The sequence below is a fragment of the Simochromis diagramma genome, unplaced genomic scaffold, assembly GCF_900408965.1.
Source record: "Simochromis diagramma unplaced genomic scaffold, fSimDia1.1 OVJJ01000304.1, whole genome shotgun sequence".
NCBI classification, from domain to species: domain Eukaryota; kingdom Metazoa; phylum Chordata; class Actinopteri; order Cichliformes; family Cichlidae; genus Simochromis; species Simochromis diagramma.
The window spans coordinates 19509258-19527835 of record NW_024387030.1 but is presented as its reverse complement, the minus strand read 5'-3'; the positions used below and the strand labels follow the sequence as shown (position 1 = coordinate 19527835).

Sequence of the window (18578 nt, the reverse complement as noted above, 5' to 3'; positions counted from 1 at the left end):
ATGGTCTTCTGGCAGGTAGGAGTGCCGCTTGTTTGTGTACTGTAACCATGCTTGAACTGAAGCCTAAAGTGTCTCCTATGCTGGGAAAATGAGGCTGTCTGCTTTGGCTGCAGGAAAATGAACTCGTAGAGAGCTAAAACTGTAACAGGGGATGTTGTTTTTTTTTCTTTTTTTTTCTATTTGCATGCGCTTACTATCAAAAAAAAAAAGAACTCTTGACCTGCATGACCTTAGTGCACGAACACGCTTGCACAAAAAAACTTGTAAATGTGCTTCCTGTGCCTTAAATTCAAACTGGAATGAGAATGCTTAATTTAAAGCCAATACTGGCATTACACTAATATAGGTTGTTTTTATATATGTGTGTGTGTTTGTTACTTTTAAAAATAATTGTTTTAAGATGGGGTTATTTGATCTCTTATATGATTTTAAAGATTTTCTTTTTTTGCTTTCCATGCTGAAATTCTTGGAATAATTCAGAGCTTGAGAGAAATGATTTCTGGACAAATCACTGCATTTCATTAACAAACCAGTAAATATGAAAATAATTTCGAGCGATGTCAACACACTGAAGCACATGGCTATCAACACAAGCTCGTGCAATTGGCTGAGAAGTGAGAGGAGGGAGTGAGCGGTGACGGCACCAGCAGCATGATGACTGACATTAAAAATGATCACAAATAAAGTGTTATGAAATGTAACTGTCCTATGAAAAAGTGTTTTGGTTAATCACTTTTGCTTTCTAAATTTGGAGCTTTCTGAACACGTCTAATGTGATTTCATCCCCCCCCCCCCTTCCTCCTGTGTCTCTCTCACCAGGGCTATGTCCTCGGCAGCCACCACAGCTCCCTCTGTGGACAAAGTGGACGGATTTTCACGGAAGTCTGTCAGGAAGGCCAAGCAGAAGCGGTCGCAGAGTTCGTCCCAGTTCCGCTCTCAGGGCAAACCTATAGAGCTCACGCCCTTGCCCCTGCTCAAGGGTAAGTAGAAACACATGTTTGCGTGTATGTGAGAGAAATCTGTGGTTTGTGGGGTGAGAGGCACAAGGGATGATTACCAAATCAAATACAAGTAACATCTAAAAGGCCCCTCTAGCTTTGTTTCTGTTAATCTAATTGTACTGAATTTGAACCCTGGTTCACTGACTCAGTTTCATTGCGTGTAATGTACACAAAAGTGTTATTATATTCAGACATTTTCATATTTCACAAGTATATTTTTTCAAAATTAATGACTAAATTAATGTAATATAAATGTCTGGATATAGGCTAGTCTAGCATTAATCAATCAGCTGAAATAACAGCTGTGATGAGCACTCGAAATCACCATAAACTAATGCTGAAGATCCAACAGTTGATAAGTCATGACTGGAATATTATTTTCACCACTATATAAGCTAACTGGATATGCTTTGCCTCTATATCTGTTACACTAGTCAGAGGCTCTTTCAGGGACTTCCTCTTTTTCACATTTTTTTATGTGTTAAATAATTTGATGACAATGCCACATTAGCAAATAGCCTCCATAAACGCACACAGTTTGCAATATTTCTTTGCAAAGAAATGGGGGATAAAATGTGCACGTCTACTCTTTGATGAAATCTAATGTTCTGAACATACAGCAGAGAAATTAAATGAAAGTAGGCTATCGATCACATCACACAGGTATTCATCTAATACCAATAACAATGATGGTATTCATAGCATTGATCATTTGTATCAATCTGCCCACCCCAAGTGAAAACTAAGCCAGCAAATGGCAAATTTCCCCCATTATGCTTAAGCGGCTACAGCAGTAATTACTCAGAATAAAGATTTGTTCTGATTAGTTAAAATCAAGCTGAGCAGAGCAGATGACAGTTATGTGTAAACCCATGAAGTTTGATATTTAGGTAAGTAAAATGTCTTAAATGTGAAGTGAAGATTCATTCGTGGTAGTGTTAAACTTCTCTTCAGGGTTTTCAGGGCTTTGGGTGTGGCACCCCCCCCCCCCCCCCCCCTCTGGAAAAATTGGGGTGTTCTAAAACCTTTGACCAGTAGTGTATCTGACAGGAAATAAGCAACTGCATAATGTTTTCACTTGTGAATAATTTGTGTGGACACCGTTCCTACCTTAAGTGCACAACACAGGCTTGTAAAAGGGGGACCTTCCAGGGGCTTTAAGCGTAGATGGCTCATTAAAACAGAAAGTTTTTTTTTTTTTTTTTTTTTATCAAGACACTCACCTTCAACTTGTGTTTTGTCTCTGCCCATTGATGGCAAATTTAGTAGCATTGCTCTGTATAGTCTGGTTGGTTTAGTTCTGTTTGAATGCAGCTGCTTTTCTATGCCAACTATTCTCTGTATGCGAGTGTTTTATTAGTGACATGTCTAGACAGGCAGATCATTTCGATGATTGCAGAGAGCAGGTTGGTGCTAGAGGACGACCTGTACAAGTTATACAAGACCCATTCTAAAATTTACTGTGGTATTAAGACAGTCCATCTTAAAAATAATCTTGTTTTATTGTCACAAGTAGTCATGGATTACTCAGTTGTTCTGCCCGATTCTGCTCAGGTCAGCTGGTTGTTGAGTTTGTGGGTTTTAAAGCATGTGTCTTACCAAGAGGGAAGTGGCCTCTGTTTGGCACGCTGTGTGACATCAACAGTCATAACAGAGTTGAAGGGTGTTTCCCCTGTCTCTTCTTTACTTTGAGTTTTCATTCATTATAAGTTTGCGATACCATTATATCAGCAAATGTCTAATACTGGCTAAAAAAAATCAGTCTAGAGATGTTCTCATTAAATGCAAGATGTATGTGAGGAATAAGAAGATCATAGGTTAAAATATGAGGAATCTTCTGATTCCTCAAATGGTTTAATAATAATATACCCTAAGCTTGTTCTTGTTATATGTAGCTATTTGGCTGTCATGATGAAATGGACTTAACATTTGAACTGCCTTGAACAGAGATTGGCTCCTCACATTTTGTTTAAGCAAGAGGTTTTTTCAAGTTTAAAGTTGGAAACATGGATACATTTTCAGTGGGGTTTTTTTTCTTACCTCTTCTGTCCTATAAGGCCTCTTCAAGTTATCATAGAACCGCTGAGAAAGTCCAGAGGCTCAGGTTAGGAGGAACTGGCAAAGATCGATTTAAACGGATCTACACCCATATGTATGTTTTTGATCATGCCGCATTATAAGGGCATTTTCTCTAAATTGTTCGATAAAGAGTCTCAGTGTATTAATAAGTAATGGAATGTGTTCAAACGTCACATCTCATATAACTTTAACCTGCATTGTGACATGCTAAGTGAATAAGGCATCTGTGCTATGTAGCTGGGTGTAGTAATACACAATGTGTTACACTGACGTTTCACCTGAGTAAATACAACAGTGTGGTGGTGTGGTTTGGTAGTGACAGCAGGAATGCTGTCAGACAGAAACCAGACAGATCCTCCTCCTCTCTGAGACTGAGGGAAAGTCACTTCATAGCTCCATCTCAGGATGCAGGAAGAGGCAGAAGTGACTGATGAAGGCAGCTGAAGATAACAGTAGGCTCTCTTGTCTTAAAACTATGTTAAGGTCATCGTCTATTACACATAAAACTAACAAGTTACTACACTTGGTGCACTGAGTTAATCATAATCTCTGTGCTAACTGTCAAATGGTTCTGTTCTCTTATCTCATAGAAGCTTATATTGAGTGACACCTGTGCTGTCTGTATGTGTATATGTAGACTCTGTCAGCACACAGCAACATGCTTGATCTCCACACCTGTGTTGATTACTGTGGTTTCCATGAGCTGCAGATATTTTTAGTAAAGAGGTATAGTCTGTCTGCTAAAGAGAGAAGCAAAAACATCAGGGTAGTTCTAAATGTTTCAAAGAAATGCAGAACTAAATTTAATAGAAAGCCATGCTTCATTTCCTTTTTTGGAAAAGCAGAACAGCAAATCCACCTGGACAATGATAATATTAGGAAATAAAAAACAAGAAACAGAGCAGGTAAGAGTGCTTCAGGTGAGGTCGCAGACTAAACTTCACCTTGGTATACCCTTGGTTTTTTAGTGTGCTTTATGAATAAAGTTTATTCTTATTATTATTATTAAATAAAACATGCTGAAGGTGGGACACATGACGTCCACTCAGTCGCCATGAATTCACGGTGGGAGTTACCCTCTCTGGAATACATCGGAAGTCACACAGACTTTGAACTAGGGACGTGGTGGTTAGAGGAGACTGTTGATGTGTAGAAACAGCTTCAGTGATAAATACAATTAGAACCATAGTGTGTGGAACCACAGTTATGGTGTCAGAGAGGAATCCCCCTTCTCAAGTGTTTATGTGCAGTGAAGCCGTTAAAAAGCAGCAAGTGTACAGCGGATCATATTTCCTGTACTGTTTTTGCAAAAGGCTCTGCTTTCTTCTTCAAAAGGTTGCTTTCAGGAAATTCTGTCCTGTTGTCCTCCCAGTAAACCACCACTGCAAAAAATGCTGGAATCATCTGATAGAGTAGGTTGATAATTAAACAGCAGCACCACTCAGTGTGACCTCAGGTCCTCGAGTACGTGGTTGATACGATTAGTGATTTAAACCATACCCAGTAACCTGTGAGTCAGTTTCTTTTTTAAAAGTGACAACCCAGATGCAATTTGTTCTTTAAACAGTCATAAATTCTTTGGGATTTACATTGACAATTAAATATCAAATGCTTTTACAATTAAACCTGTCCCAACCAATGATGTCCTTATTGACTTGATCAGTCTTTTAATATTTTGTATCTCCTCAAAGAGAGTCACATCCAGTACTTACTTTAGATTTATCAAAATGTTTCAACACTGACGTGCATGTTTAGCTCTGATACTGACAGCGTAGTTGCCACAGTAATAATTATGACGCGTTTTCACCGTCTGTTTAAAACACTTCTCAGGTTTTTGGCTATACTGACACGATAACATCACACGGTTGCTTACTTGTCGGCACCAAATCCACGATACAAATCTCTTAACTCTTAAATAACCTTGTTTTTTTTCCCACTCCTTATTCTGATGCTCAGTTTAAGCTTAAACAAGGCCATCTTTACCATGTCTAACATACCTGAAAGGATTGAGTTGCTGCCGTGTGATTGGCTGATTAGATATCTGTGTTAAAAGGTGTACCTAAGGCCATGTCCACACTAATATGTTTTGGTTTGAAAACGCATCATTTTGGCCTTCCGTCCACACTGAGACGGCGTTTTCAGTCAAGGAAAACGGAGCGTTTTGAAAACACTCTCCAAAGCAGATACGTTTGAAAACTCTATTTTCGCGGCACAGTGTGGACAGCGAACCCGGAGCCTTTTCGAAAACGATGACATATTTTAGTCATGTGATGCAGTCATGTGACCAATTAAACTAAGATAGCGGAGGGCATTACACAGCAGTTGTTTTGTTTGCTCTCAATTTTGACAGCCCTATTAAAGATTTAATATCAGTGTGTACATGCTCCAGATAGTTTTTCTTCAAATTCTTTAATTCACGCTCGCTTTTGCAACTTTGTACTTTTGTGTTACTCGCACCAACAACTCCACCTCATTGTTGGTCCATTTAAAAAAAACTGTGCTTTTCCTCGACATTTTGCAGCAACGTTTCAAAGAGCTGGAAAGTAAATAAACAGCAGACAGAAATGAGGCAGGTCGAATTGTATTGCGTTTCACGCATGCGCAGTACTGGAACGTAAGCGTTTTCACGTGTGGATGAACAGCTCTATGAAAACGATAGTGTGGACGCGGAGCGTTTTCAGACGTATACGCCGTTTTCAAATATATGTGGGCTAGTGCAGACATAGCTTAATAGTGACCAATGAAGTGTATGTAAACAGCTAACGGTGGTTTATTTTACAGTCTTACTGTATTTATTTGTGGTTCAGTGACTGAGCCGGCACACCGTCCGTCTTTTTCAACACTTCCATGGTTCAGTTTCACACGTTCACTTTGCATTCACACACATCCACACATTTCCCACCTCCTCAGTACAATCACAGTCTGCTGCTCCTGACCACTGCCTCAGCAGCTCCACTGGAGCTCCACTTTTAGCCCCGGACGGTCTCTTTACCTATTATGGATTTGAATTTTTGCTGTTATTCATTTTCTCCTGCCTCTATACTGGATTCTCTTCAGAATCTCTTTGAGCACAGACTCATGGGAAAATTAAAAAGAAATGTTTCAGTAACATGGACCTCCTGAGGTTTGCACCAATTCAAATCAGTTTTATTTATGTTTTATTTATATAATACAAATCACAACAACAGTTGCCTCAAGGTGCTTTATATTGTAAGGTAAAGACCCTGCAATAGTAGACAGAAACCTCTGCATTAAACACGTGTCTGTGTAAAAAGATTGTTTTTATACTGATTCTTAATGCAGCCAATTACACAGACTTTGTAATTTCACTGGACAAATTTCTTTCTTTCTTTTCTTTTTTGGGCAGTTCAGCAATGCGCTCGCTGTGTGGCCTTTACTTTTACAAATCCGTCCAGTTTATATATTTATATTTTTTGTGCCTTATCTGTCTCTATTGCCCTCTTCATTGTCCCTCGATAACACCCAGTGGAAAAAGGTCAGCACAGATACAGTCACATCACACTGATTTTGAAAGTCAATCCCACAGTCAGAAGTATCGATGTCCTCCTGTTTTCACTCTTTGATGATGATTATGATGGATCCATATACTGGCTCCAAGCTCACACATTAACTTCAAAGCACACACAGAAGTCCGGGTGTGAACCCGTGTGCGCGCCCTGACACGTCTGTGCTGCAAGTGTCGGTTATATGTGCAGGCATGATGTGAAACTAGGGCTTTGCAGATTTTAATTTATTATGAATGTCAGCACAACGACAGTATTAATTGAATGTATCAATGGGCTCAACCCTGCGATGTGATCAAGCTGTTCTGTGCCGGGAACACATTTTAATGTTGCCATTCTGTTCCCAGCCCTGATCGCCTCCTTCATACGCTTGACAAGCATTAGCCAGTTAGCACAAGTATTGGCTTTAAAGGAAATTTCAACAATTAAGCTTGCTATTTAGACCCATCAGTCAGTGACTCCTGTTTCATTCAGATGTCACTCTTGCACCACATTTTGTGAAAAATGGTTTTGGCAAGTATGTGAGCCTCATGTTTGCTGTTAGCTTGTAAAGACTAAAGACCATTTGCAAGTCCCTGAGCATCCACGTGTGTCTGCGTAACATAACATGCGTAACAATTCATAATCAGAAGGTAGGCTTAAGGGTCTTAACGTCTGCATGCCTGCTTGTTTTTTTTTATGATTGCATGAACTTGTCTGCAGAGACTTTTCATTACGTTGCACCCCAGGCAGTGTGAGTAGAACAGGAATAACAGCTCGGCCATCGTGCCTTTAGCAGTCCCTGTCTGCAACACAGTATAATTAAGACTTATTGTGACAGTTTTAGTGACTTGACACAGTTTTGCTTAACTGTTGACTGTTTGCTGTGGCTGTTTTTACACATTGTACATACTGAATGAGTCTTAATGTAGATGGAATCCACTGAAATTAAAAAAAAAAAAAAAGCTTTAAATTGTTAGTTTACATAGACTTTAAGGAATGGTTCAGCACTTTGATTTGTCAGCATTACCTGATTGAAAGAACACATCAAAGAGGTTTCAGACCAGCTTTACTGTCAGCATTGGTGTATAGAGCACACTGATGACACTCGTGTGCCCTTTGGTTCACCGTGAGCTGGTGTCTACATGCAAACATACAGCTGCGTTGAGTTTGGAGAGAACCCGGACGGTCTCATTTATTTCCCAGGATTTGGATCCATCTGATCACAAGACGACTGCACCAACCTCTGAGCCTCCCTCCACTCCCATATATGTCCACTTAAACCAAGTGAAAGAACAAGGATTAAGTTTGTCTCTTCCACTTGTCTGTTTTGAACTTTACACTATAAACAGCAGGCCCTCTGTGACGAATACCAAAAGCCCAGTGTTAAGGCACCAACCAGTAAAATTGTGTTAATACATGAAATCAGTCATTGAAGACAAACAGAGCCAGCGTCAGATGATCATAATGCATTTGTGGCCTCCAGGTGGCGAACACAAGGACTGACATTTGTTGGCCCCGCTCCTTGTGTGTGTGTGTGTGTGTGTGTGTGTGTGTGTGTGTGTGTGTGTGTGTGTGTGTGTGTGTGTGTGTGTGTGTGTGTTTAATTACTGACAGGCACTTCTACCTCTAATCTCTCTGCAGTATATAACTGCCAGGAAGAGGTGTGCTGGGCAACTATGCTGTATTTTATTAACTGGCTTACAGAGTTCACACCATGACTCAAACCATTTGGGAGTGTTTTAGACCAGCATTCAGAGAAAGAACTGGGGCATATATATTATACATTTGTATACATTTCTAGTGTTTTAAAGATTATTCTGTCTTTTTATGTTGTAGTTTTTGATTGTTTTAGTTGCCTTGAGGACATGTCTCCTATTTGTTTGAAGTTTGAGTTTGAAATTCCTGCTACTTGATTTTTCATGATTTTCTCTTCTTTTCACATCCTTCGTGTAGTCTTGTGGGGTGCGTATTTTATGATTCATTTCCTACGTTTCTTGTTTATTTCTATAAGCTCTCTATATTTACTTCCTGCCTTGAGGTGTACATGTGTGTAGCAGAGGTGGGCGTTAATCTGGTCTAGTGTATTCTGACTTTAGAGGTTTAGCAGACTGCAAAAGCACATCATCAGGATGCACAAATCATATCGTATTGCCTCTCCATTTCCTTCTCCTGCTCCTTCTCCTGCTCCTTTTTGTGGGTCAGTCGCAGGCACAGGTCTGACTTGAGCCAGAAGTGACAAGCAGGGTCTTGATGAGGCACGGTGGATTACATAAATCCAGTCGTTGGCAGCAGGCTCATTCCTGGATATTTAGAGGAAGACAAGTAAGACACTGTCTCCTCAAGGGAATCCTGGGGAGGAGGGGAAAGGATGACGCACACTGCCAGGAATTTTCACAATAAACCCGGTGAATGACACCACCCCGTCTTCTGCAGGTATACACATTTCTCGGTATTGTAATGATTAACAGGATCACGAGAATGTGTGCACCTTGTGCACCGTGTACACCACATTCGACATGAATAAAAATAAAAATGTCATATTTTTACATTTTTAAAAAGATCCCCTGTTCGATCCCGAGAGGAGACGCATATTTCTTTGGATTTTGCTTCAAGAATGGCATCCGCTGTAAAAATGCCAGATCAAACATGCGGAGATACCCGCTGTGACGGCCCCTTGTGAATAAGGAAGCAGCTGAATGTAGCTGCTTCTTCAGATTTTCACATAGCAAAATGTTAAAAATAAAAATCAACGCCTCCCTTCAAGCTGTATAGTTAATTGACGATGTAGTTTGGCGTATCTTTGTGTAGAACAAATAACTGAGCGTCTGTGTTCAGGGTGTATGCTATATTTACCAAATTAAACAAATGTATACTGGAGAAACTCAGTAACAGTAATGTTGTGTTTGACGTGTACAAACATGCCATTCTTCACCTTGTGTGCTAACATTGTTGGCTTTTTGATGTCTGAAAATAATAACTTGTTATTGACATTAAGTCTAATAATTAATAGAACAATCTTTGGGTATATATGCTATATCATAAATGATTTTAGCTTATTAGTTAACAAACAGTAACTGCCAAATGTGACTGGGTGAACTATACACTCAAAACCGTGCAAGCTGAATAAAGTGTAACTGAAGAAGCCTGCATAGGCTCAGTGTCCTGATTTGGAATGGGTGCATGTGCAGTTACAGCTTGTACTCTGTAGACAGTGGAGGTCGTTGGTTTTATTCTTTTAATTAGCAAAACATCCCAAAAAAGACTGAGAATGATGCTGCTTTCGGCTCCTCAGCTTCCTCTTGGCAGACTGCCCTTTAGCAAGGAGCTAAATCTTCCCAAACAAGACTGCATTTGTACTACACATCTCCCAGGCTGGGCTGCATAACTGTGAATGCGAAGCAAAAATGTAAAAGATGATGACCCAGCCGGGTTCTTCTGAATCAATAGAGTTTAAATAGAAAGCCAACTGCTCCCTCCTCTAAAAGATTGAAATGAAAATTGGAAACGGTACACGGCTCGTGCTCTCTGCAGACCTCTGGGGACTTTAAGAGTTTCAGCTTGCTGCTACTTGTGCTTGTGCGTAGTAAAAGTTTTCTCCAACGTGATAAACATTCACAAGAGGAAGGCAGAAAAAAATTGCCAGCACGATCCCCACTTACTGTCAGAGTTGGCATAGCAACAAAATCATCCCTTTAGCTGGATGCATCCAGCGTGCAAGTTACACAGTTAAAGGATACTGCTGTGACATTGTAAATATGCACAGAATTATATAATCTAATTTACATTCCTGTTACAGTTGGCTACATTCATTTAAGGAGGCAGGATGAATAAGCAGAGAGAGGCAGAGAGTGGTGATCAGCCTGGTGGGTCACCTGCAGGAAGGCATAAGAGTCCTCTAATGTTATGTTGTTGGGGAAGGGAGCTAGTTAGAGACGCTGAAACTTTAATACATTCACCTTTTCCTGAGAGCTAAAATGACTAAGGATGTCCTGATTCATGAATTGATATTTACTGTGCTGACTGCCTTCAATCCATCGGCAGATAAGATTGAGATTTAAACGAACCAGTGACTGATTTTTATGTCTTTTGTCTCATCAGTTTTATTCTGGTTAAGTGATTATTTTCAGTCAGTCTGAGCACAAAAAGGACCTTTCACCTGCTATTTTAACACTTGCCTGTGCCTGTTGAGCTTAGTCCATGAAGTAGAATTACTACAGCAGATCTGAAGCCCTCTAACTGCTGTGTGGAGAGAATTCCTTTAGGATTCAGGATTCCTTTCCCACTCCTGCACGTTGTCCTTTTCCTCTTCCCAGCTCTCGTGTAGGTGCTTTCCTCTCATGCCACGCTGATGTCTTATAGTCAGCTCCTTCTAATTACAGCTGCTGTAGTAGAAATAGGAAAAACTATAACAATAGAAGCCTTTTAATGGCTATATCTGGTTTTGACAGCAACCGCAGGCTAACGTGGGCTATATTCTCCTGTGGTTGAACGTGTCCTTGACATTTTCAACCCAAATTAGGTTCCCCTCATGTCTTAAGCTCATGTCCACTTGGCGTAGGAGGACTGATCTGTCGCTGACCTATCCTTGGACAGCAGTCTTTAAAGGAAAAAAAATAAATAAAAAGAGAGAAAAAATTAAAAGGAGATGTAGAATTCTGCACAACCCTCCAGAAGCTCTCTTTGTGGCTGCCTCTGTTCTCTATTCGGCCAATGAATCCCACCAACGTGCTGCCTCGTCCCCCACCACTCACGTCCTCTCCTCAGAAGAAACCCGAGCTGCGAGGTGTCTCTTTACATTTTTTTTTCCAGCCCGACTCGGTACAGACGAGCCACAACAAGAGCACGGGTCCCCCAAAACTTCTGTTGTCCACATGTTCGACTCAGACCAGCTCACATAGTGACGTCCATGACTGCCGGTTTCTGCTGTTGGTTCCTAATAGGGAGAGGAAACCTGATTAAGTGAGTGACAGTTTTATGTGTGAGTATTGTGTGGGAGTGCATAGTTGCTAGCCCATGAGCATTGAGTGTTAAAGTTAGCCTCTGCTGTCAAGGGCTGTTGCCGATACCAGCCGGCCTAGCCTGTCATGTGTGTGTGAGACAGACGGAAAGGTAGACTTAAAATGGAATGGGAATGGTAACAGAAGATGAGTGTTTTTGCTGGCTGAAAGGAGAATGGAAAGTTCGCTGGTGGAAGGAGGACATTTTATCCTGAAAGTGAAAACATTCTTCTACAGGTTGTGGAATGTTTGAGTTTGTAGCATAGCAGGTGTTAGCTGTGCTGCTGCACTTCCATCTGCATTATTGTTAAGCTTAGGTCAGTGCACATGTATAATATTTACAGTTGTGGATTGTTCAATAACATTTTTAGTGGCTAAATAAGAGTTTAGTTTGTAAAGTGTTGAACTAGCAGAACACTTCAGATATCAACATACTGTATAACTGAATAGTGTTGCATTTTAAGGCCATACTATCCAACACTGGTCTAATAAACGTGGGTAGCACATCAAGTATGATACATGTAGACTATACCATGATAAGTCTACCTGCTGGATCATTGCCAGGGGCACAGCTGGTAGTCCTCCATTACATGCTATACTCCCCTTGGCTCGGCTATAACAGCTGGAGGATATAAAGAAGTGATCCCCTGGCACATCTTAGTTGAAGTCTGAAACATTTTTTGTCTTTATCACCTCTATCTCTTCTGTTTCTTTCATTCTTTCTTTTTTGGCCAGCGATATAACCCTGATTCTTTCACATTGGTCATCCTAAAATCGGATGGCATCAAAACTTAATGGACTTGTGGTAGTTTTGTGTATAACTCCAGCAAACTTAATAAACCAATTACTTGACTTTCTTGATCCTGTAACTGTCAAAAAAGGCACTAATCATTGTTTTGATGTTGTGTTGAGGTTTCTCTTGTTACTTGGTAGTAGAAATGGTACTACACACATGTAGTATTAACATTTCATAACCTGCCTTTTGAACTTGGCCTATCAAAAAGTGCTGATGGAATTCCTGACGTGGCTGTTGTGTTTTTGGAAAACACTGCAGCAGCGGGTAGCGAGAGAGCTTAAGGTGAGGGATGGGTACCTCCTGTCTTGTGCTGTGTTGGTGTTAACAGCTGTTGGAATTCCCGCTATGTGAGATCTACAAGCATCCTGGCCCTCTAACCTAGACTCGTGAAGAGCGTCTTTGTCTGAACCATCCCAGGTGATCGTCCCTGCTGCTGCTGCTTCTGCTGCTGCCTCAGAGAACAGATTTTAGTTTTCAGGCTTTGACTTGATGCTCTCAAAACAGAGTCTTACTCAAGGAAACTTTGATATGACACATCAGCTGTCAGCCGGTCCAAATAGTTGACCTTTCAGTTATGTGAAATACTGCTGCTACACTGAATACTGATGTCTCGAGATGGATTAATTGCCTTCTAAATGATAGATACATTTATTTTTTTGGATTATTTATTTAGGTAACACTTTCATTTTATATTAATGAATTGACCTTGGCTTGATGCTTGATGCTAACTGCATTGAATAGCCCATAACCTACCTACCACTTTAGGTACTATTCATTCAGAGGTAGTTTAAAACATTGTTATGCATATTTAGCTGCTATTTCAAAATGAAATTCATTATCCACAAGCATTATTAGCAGGGATGAGCAGGGATAGAAACCTTTATGCACACTGTGATAGCTATGTCATGTATACAAGTTGAACTCTGCAGGGTCTGCAAACCCAACCTCAGAAGGGTAGGCTGCACTGCTGTTCCATTTATCCTTTTCTTATATCTGTAGTAGAAGTTGCATTTGTTTTACAATGAAATATATTTCAGGCATTTTGTACCTGTGACACAGTGCTATCAGAGTGATTGAGTGAAAGTGACTAGGGCCTCCATGGCCCTGCCATCTGTTGTGTTGTTGGCTGCAGCAGTCGGGAGCAAAGTTTACCCAGGACAAGTGCATGTGTTAATGATTGACAGCGTCCTGGCGCCTTGCAGGAACTCTTATATGAGACCTGAGAACACAGAGATAGGGGCACAGGGAGTTTGTATCTGGGTCATGAATATATATTTATGTTCAGGTTTTTCCATTACACCAGTCCTACCCTGCTACCTGTACTGTATGTACAACTTTATTTCGGGAAGATATGTAAATCCAAATCATGTAAATCCTTTGCAAACAAGGAAACATCAGAATGTATTAGATCACATAATGTCTGATTGTAGTTCTGTTTTTGGTTTTGTTTTGTTGAAAAGAAATGATTTTGATCATTTGATTGGTGATCTCAACATCATTGCCCCCACCTTTCATTCATGCATGCTGTATTCTGGCATTGGACCATAAGAGAGGAATCTTTGCTGCTGAGCTCAGTGAGCTGTTAGAAATGCCCTCTGTAAGTAGAAGATTAAGAATAACTAGTAAAGGTGACCCAGCTAATATGAACAAAGCTGTATGAACTATTTGCACGCTCTAGATTGTGGGTAAAAAGGGGAATAAGCTAAAGTCAGCAAGCCCTCCAGAAATGATCTAAAGGAGAAAATTGGACTGCCCTTTGGTATGAATATCACAATCAACTCATTTAAATTTAGACTACTATTCTCACCTACTGAGTATGATTATGCAATGGTCACTGAGTGGTTATATCCCTTTATTCTGATGCAATGTACATTTATTTTGTTGATTAGAAAAATCCCATACATCTGCAGATTGTTTTGAGTCCTACTTTCCACGTTGCTTGTTTAGATCGTTTGTACGCACATTCTGCCAGTCATCGTCTGAAATACAAACCCTACACTCATTCTTCCATTTAGATTTCAATTTATTAGTTCATTTTCCCCCCATTCATAATGTTAGTAAGAAGTTTGTTCCTGCTCATTATTGGTTTTACTGTTTAATAAGGATGGGAATTGATAAGAATTTCGCAATTCCAGTTCCATTATTGATATCACTTATCGATTCCATTCATTTTTGATTCCCTTATTGATTGTCATTGTGCATGCTGAAGGTATTTCCCCTCTTGGTTGTGATCATTACTGGGGTCATTACTCAAAAAAGTAATTATTACACAGAACACATTTCTTAAAAGTAATGCAGTACGATACTTAATTACACCCAGGTTAAAGACTTTGTTATACTACTGTTTGTTACGTTACTTTCATGTTACTTGGTAAAATGATCTGAAACACACATTACCATAATTGCTATTTAACAATATAAACCTGCAGGCTACAGTCACACACACCAACACAAATCCCTATCCTAATGAGGACACAAATATGATCTTTCTTTTAGTGTTTATGAACACAAAGCAAAGATGAAAACCAACACAAAGAGACTTCAAAATGATCGTCCCCGTGATTCTACTGCAGGCACATGAACAGGTAGAAATAGAGGCTGCAGCCTGATTAGTCAACAGTTTGTTACCTGTTGAAGTTCAGCAGCAGCTCACTTTATCACAGTGCTGGGCTGGGGTCAGCATTAACTCAGCTTTAACATCCTTCTGCCTTCTTGGCTAGCTTAGCCTTAGCATGCTGTCTGTGCACGTGCTTGTAAAAAGCTGAAGTTGTGTTAACAGTACGATGCATTTTTGTTCTGGAGCAGGCTTTATTTTACCATAAAGCTCTCACCCTTTTATGCAATAAAAATAAAAGTAATGTCCATATCCACTGTTTTCTTCCACTGACACACAAACTGAAATCATCTGATTGCAGCGAGAGTGCACGAACCGATAAGCGGGATTGATATACAGGCAGACTAACGATTCCAAGTAATTGGTCTACTGAGAACCAGTTCTCTACAAGAACAAGTCTTTGATTCCCATCCTTATTATTAAAGTACGTTGTATTTCTAAAGTACCTGAGCCGTAACTTTATATGAATTTCCTGGAAGAAGTGCAGTTCTCCATCTGACGAAACTGAACGCTAGGAATCGATACCAATCTGATTTCAATATTTAAACCTCCCATCAGTTCTCACTGTGACCATTCTGTGACCTTTGGTTTTAGCTCCCAGTGTGCTGTCTATATAGAGTTTTCTTTCCCATTAATGGCATGTGTAGTTGTGAAATTCATGTGCTTTATAGCTTCAGTAAGTTCTAAATCTTCTCAGCAGAGACATGAGTTTGGGAATGGTAAGCTTTGTTGTGGTTACAAACAACAAAAAGATAAACAAATCTTCTGTTCAAGGTCTCTGACCATTGTTCCTTTTAGCTTCGCATCATCCCTTATTAACTGTGCTAGGGGTTCAGTGTACAAAGCAAATGGAGTAGGGCTAAGTGGGCATCCGTGCTGGCAACCCCTCTCTGGGTTTCTATTCTGATTGAGGTGCCTGCTAATTTTAATTCTGGTATTTGGCAAGTTTTACAAAGTTTTGATGCATTTAATAAACTAAATGGGGCCTGGATGCTATCCCAGCTGTCTCAGGGAGAGAGGCCTTTTGCCATCTTTACTAATTACTGCTGCTGTAATATTTTCCTAATTCACCTGATCAATTATCCAAGGTCTGCCTGTACCTAAATTGGTCTCTATATATTTAAATTTTTTTGTGTGTGGTATAATTGAAATGATCGCCTCCCTCCATGTCATTGGTGCCTCATCTTCCTTCAGAATGTGATAAGAAGTACCGGAATTATCTGATCCTTAAACCACATGTACCATTTGACAGGAAAGCTGTCCGTATAGTGAAATGTCAGGGAGGTATGTCCAAAAGAAAAGGAGACTGCCCATTTGCCATTCTATACAGGTGAAACTAAGGAACATTTCAGTTCTGCATTGAAAGTGTAATTGCTTTAAGCAGCAGCACTTTGAACCATTTCAGCCTTTGTTTGATTTGGTTGCCATGGTTACAGTGGCCCTTTAACTTGAGTTGCGTTCATTTCAGCCCAGCATCGTGATCATCTGTTAGTTGGTGGTGAATCAGCTTCCTGTTGAGGTTGGGATTGACAGCTGATGTTGCTGGGTCACGTCTGTCCTGGTTTGAAGACCAAAACCGAACAGATGTTATGACAGTGAGCATTTATCATCTCATCTCACTTTAATCCTTTATGTAATGTTTAACCTCTTTGGCTCATGGGCCCTGTATTGACAGCAGTGAATGCTGGGAAAGGGGAGACTGAAAACACACAGTTCCTTTTTGAATTTAAACAGTTGTATAAATATTTTGTTTGCTGAAGTTTGAAGCCAGATTTGACATTGCCTTGGGGTAACTGGCACTACTATTAGTGGGTAGCAGTCAGGTGGTAAGGTTAGAATTTGGTATAAACAACATGAAAGCGTGGATCCATCCATCCCAGCGCAGACTGCTGGTGGTGTTGTAATGGTGTGGGTGGATTTTTTTCTTGGCACAGTTTGAGCTTCTTAGTACCGTTTGAGCATCATTTAGACACAGCCCATCTGAGTATTGTTGCTGACCATGTCCATCCATTTATGACTACAGTGCCCTCATCCCCTAGAACTGTAGAAAACTGCGTCATGGATTTGTAGCTGACAAATTTGCAGCATCTTCATGATGCTATCAAGTCAGCATGGCTCAGCATGAATCATCAAAGCTACTTTAGCAGAGTGCAAGAGTAAAATTATAGATCTGAAAATGAACATAAAAGGTCCCCTTAAACTAGCAGTTTCTTCTATTTTTGTTTGCAAAGAGAGTATTTTGCAAAACAATACAGGCTTGACAATGTTAAAAGCTTAGTATTTGAGCACTTTATCCACTTAGTTGTCCTCTTTTTGGAGATGACAAAGTGAAAATTGTCATTTTTTTGTAGAGCTGCTGATGAGGCATAGTTAATCCCTGTTTTCTCCTCTCTCACTGGCCATTTGTTCTCAATTGCTAAAAGGGGATGGGGGCTGAAAAATTATGGAGAGAAATTTGCCTGAAAACGGTTGCAAATGTGAACGATATGATTCCCAAGCTCAAACTACGACTTACACACAAATCATTGCACAGAGTTGTAACTTTTGTGGAGTCACACGTGGTCAGATTGCTTTGTATTTGTGTGTGGATTGAAGCGTGCACGTGTGACTCCTCCAAAGTTACACACAGACCATTGTACACAGTTGTAAATCTTAGCTAATGCTTGTGAATCCCATTGCACACATTTGCAACCCTTTTGAGGCGAATCTCTCTCCATAAAGAAACAACACCTTTTTATCAGCATAAATAACATTAATTGAAAGCCACAATCAGAAGCAAGAAGTGCAAAGGCCACACCCAAAGCATCCCTCCATCAGAGGGTATGTCTGCCTTTACTCCTTATCTGCAGTCCTGACTGTTTATACCTTTATGACTGTTGTTTGCGTTGGCAGAAGACAAAGTGTGTGTGTACATAGAGCGCTCTCTCTCTTTCACAGGACTAATTCTGCAAATTAACCTTCGTACTATGCCCATGTGCTGCAGCCGCTTGTGCTTGCTCTCACTCTTACTCTCTCTCTCTCCTGCTGTAACTCAAGCCTGTTCACCCGGTCACACACATTGACTGCTTTTAGAGATGAGGGACTTTCCCATTTACACTGTGTGTGTCTGTGTGTGTGTACTCTTCTTAAAGAGTGTGCCGCCTGGTCACCTGATACTTTTCTATGATTCCCCTCCTAGATTTGTACTTCCACTAAAGTCTCTCCTGTACTGCACGGACGATAGTATAATCTAAAAGATGGTGAAGGATAGCATTGAGACACTTAGCATTTCAATAGTCTCCTCAAATTTTATTGGCGCGCTAAATTGTGCTAAAATCGATATTACATTTTCATTCATATCAGAGTGAGGGGGTGAGATAATTTTCCCCACACATTTTTATTGTGTTTTTGTTTGTATTTATTTTTATTCTTGTTCCAAAGGATTTCTTCACCAAAGGCTTCGATTCAGTCTCGTTCTTTGTTTCCAAACCTGCCGCTGTCTTAAAGCCTTAGTTTTCTGTGTATATTTATCCCAGTAGCCGTGCCCCACTTTGTATTTATACCCCGTCAACATGCGGAGTTCACCCGCAGGCCACACGGAAACAG

The 18578-nt window shown here is 40.2% G+C and overlaps 1 protein-coding gene across 4 annotated transcripts in view; it reads left to right on the top strand.

Annotated features, from left to right (window-relative positions):
• The window catches only part of ppp2r5eb (protein phosphatase 2, regulatory subunit B', epsilon), a 48160-nt gene that overhangs the window by 9854 nt on the left and 19728 nt on the right, over nucleotides 1-18578 (top strand). For 3 of the 4 annotated variants that reach the window (XM_040041863.1, XM_040041862.1, XM_040041861.1), the window contains exon 2: nucleotides 820-980. In XM_040041863.1, the coding sequence (XP_039897797.1) occupies nucleotides 824-980 (157 nt within the window). In that variant the 5' untranslated portion in view covers nucleotides 820-823. Of the gene's footprint in view, nucleotides 1-819; nucleotides 981-5622; nucleotides 11546-18578 lie in introns of those variants that run through there. The other variant, XM_040041864.1, reaches the window with a different exon arrangement.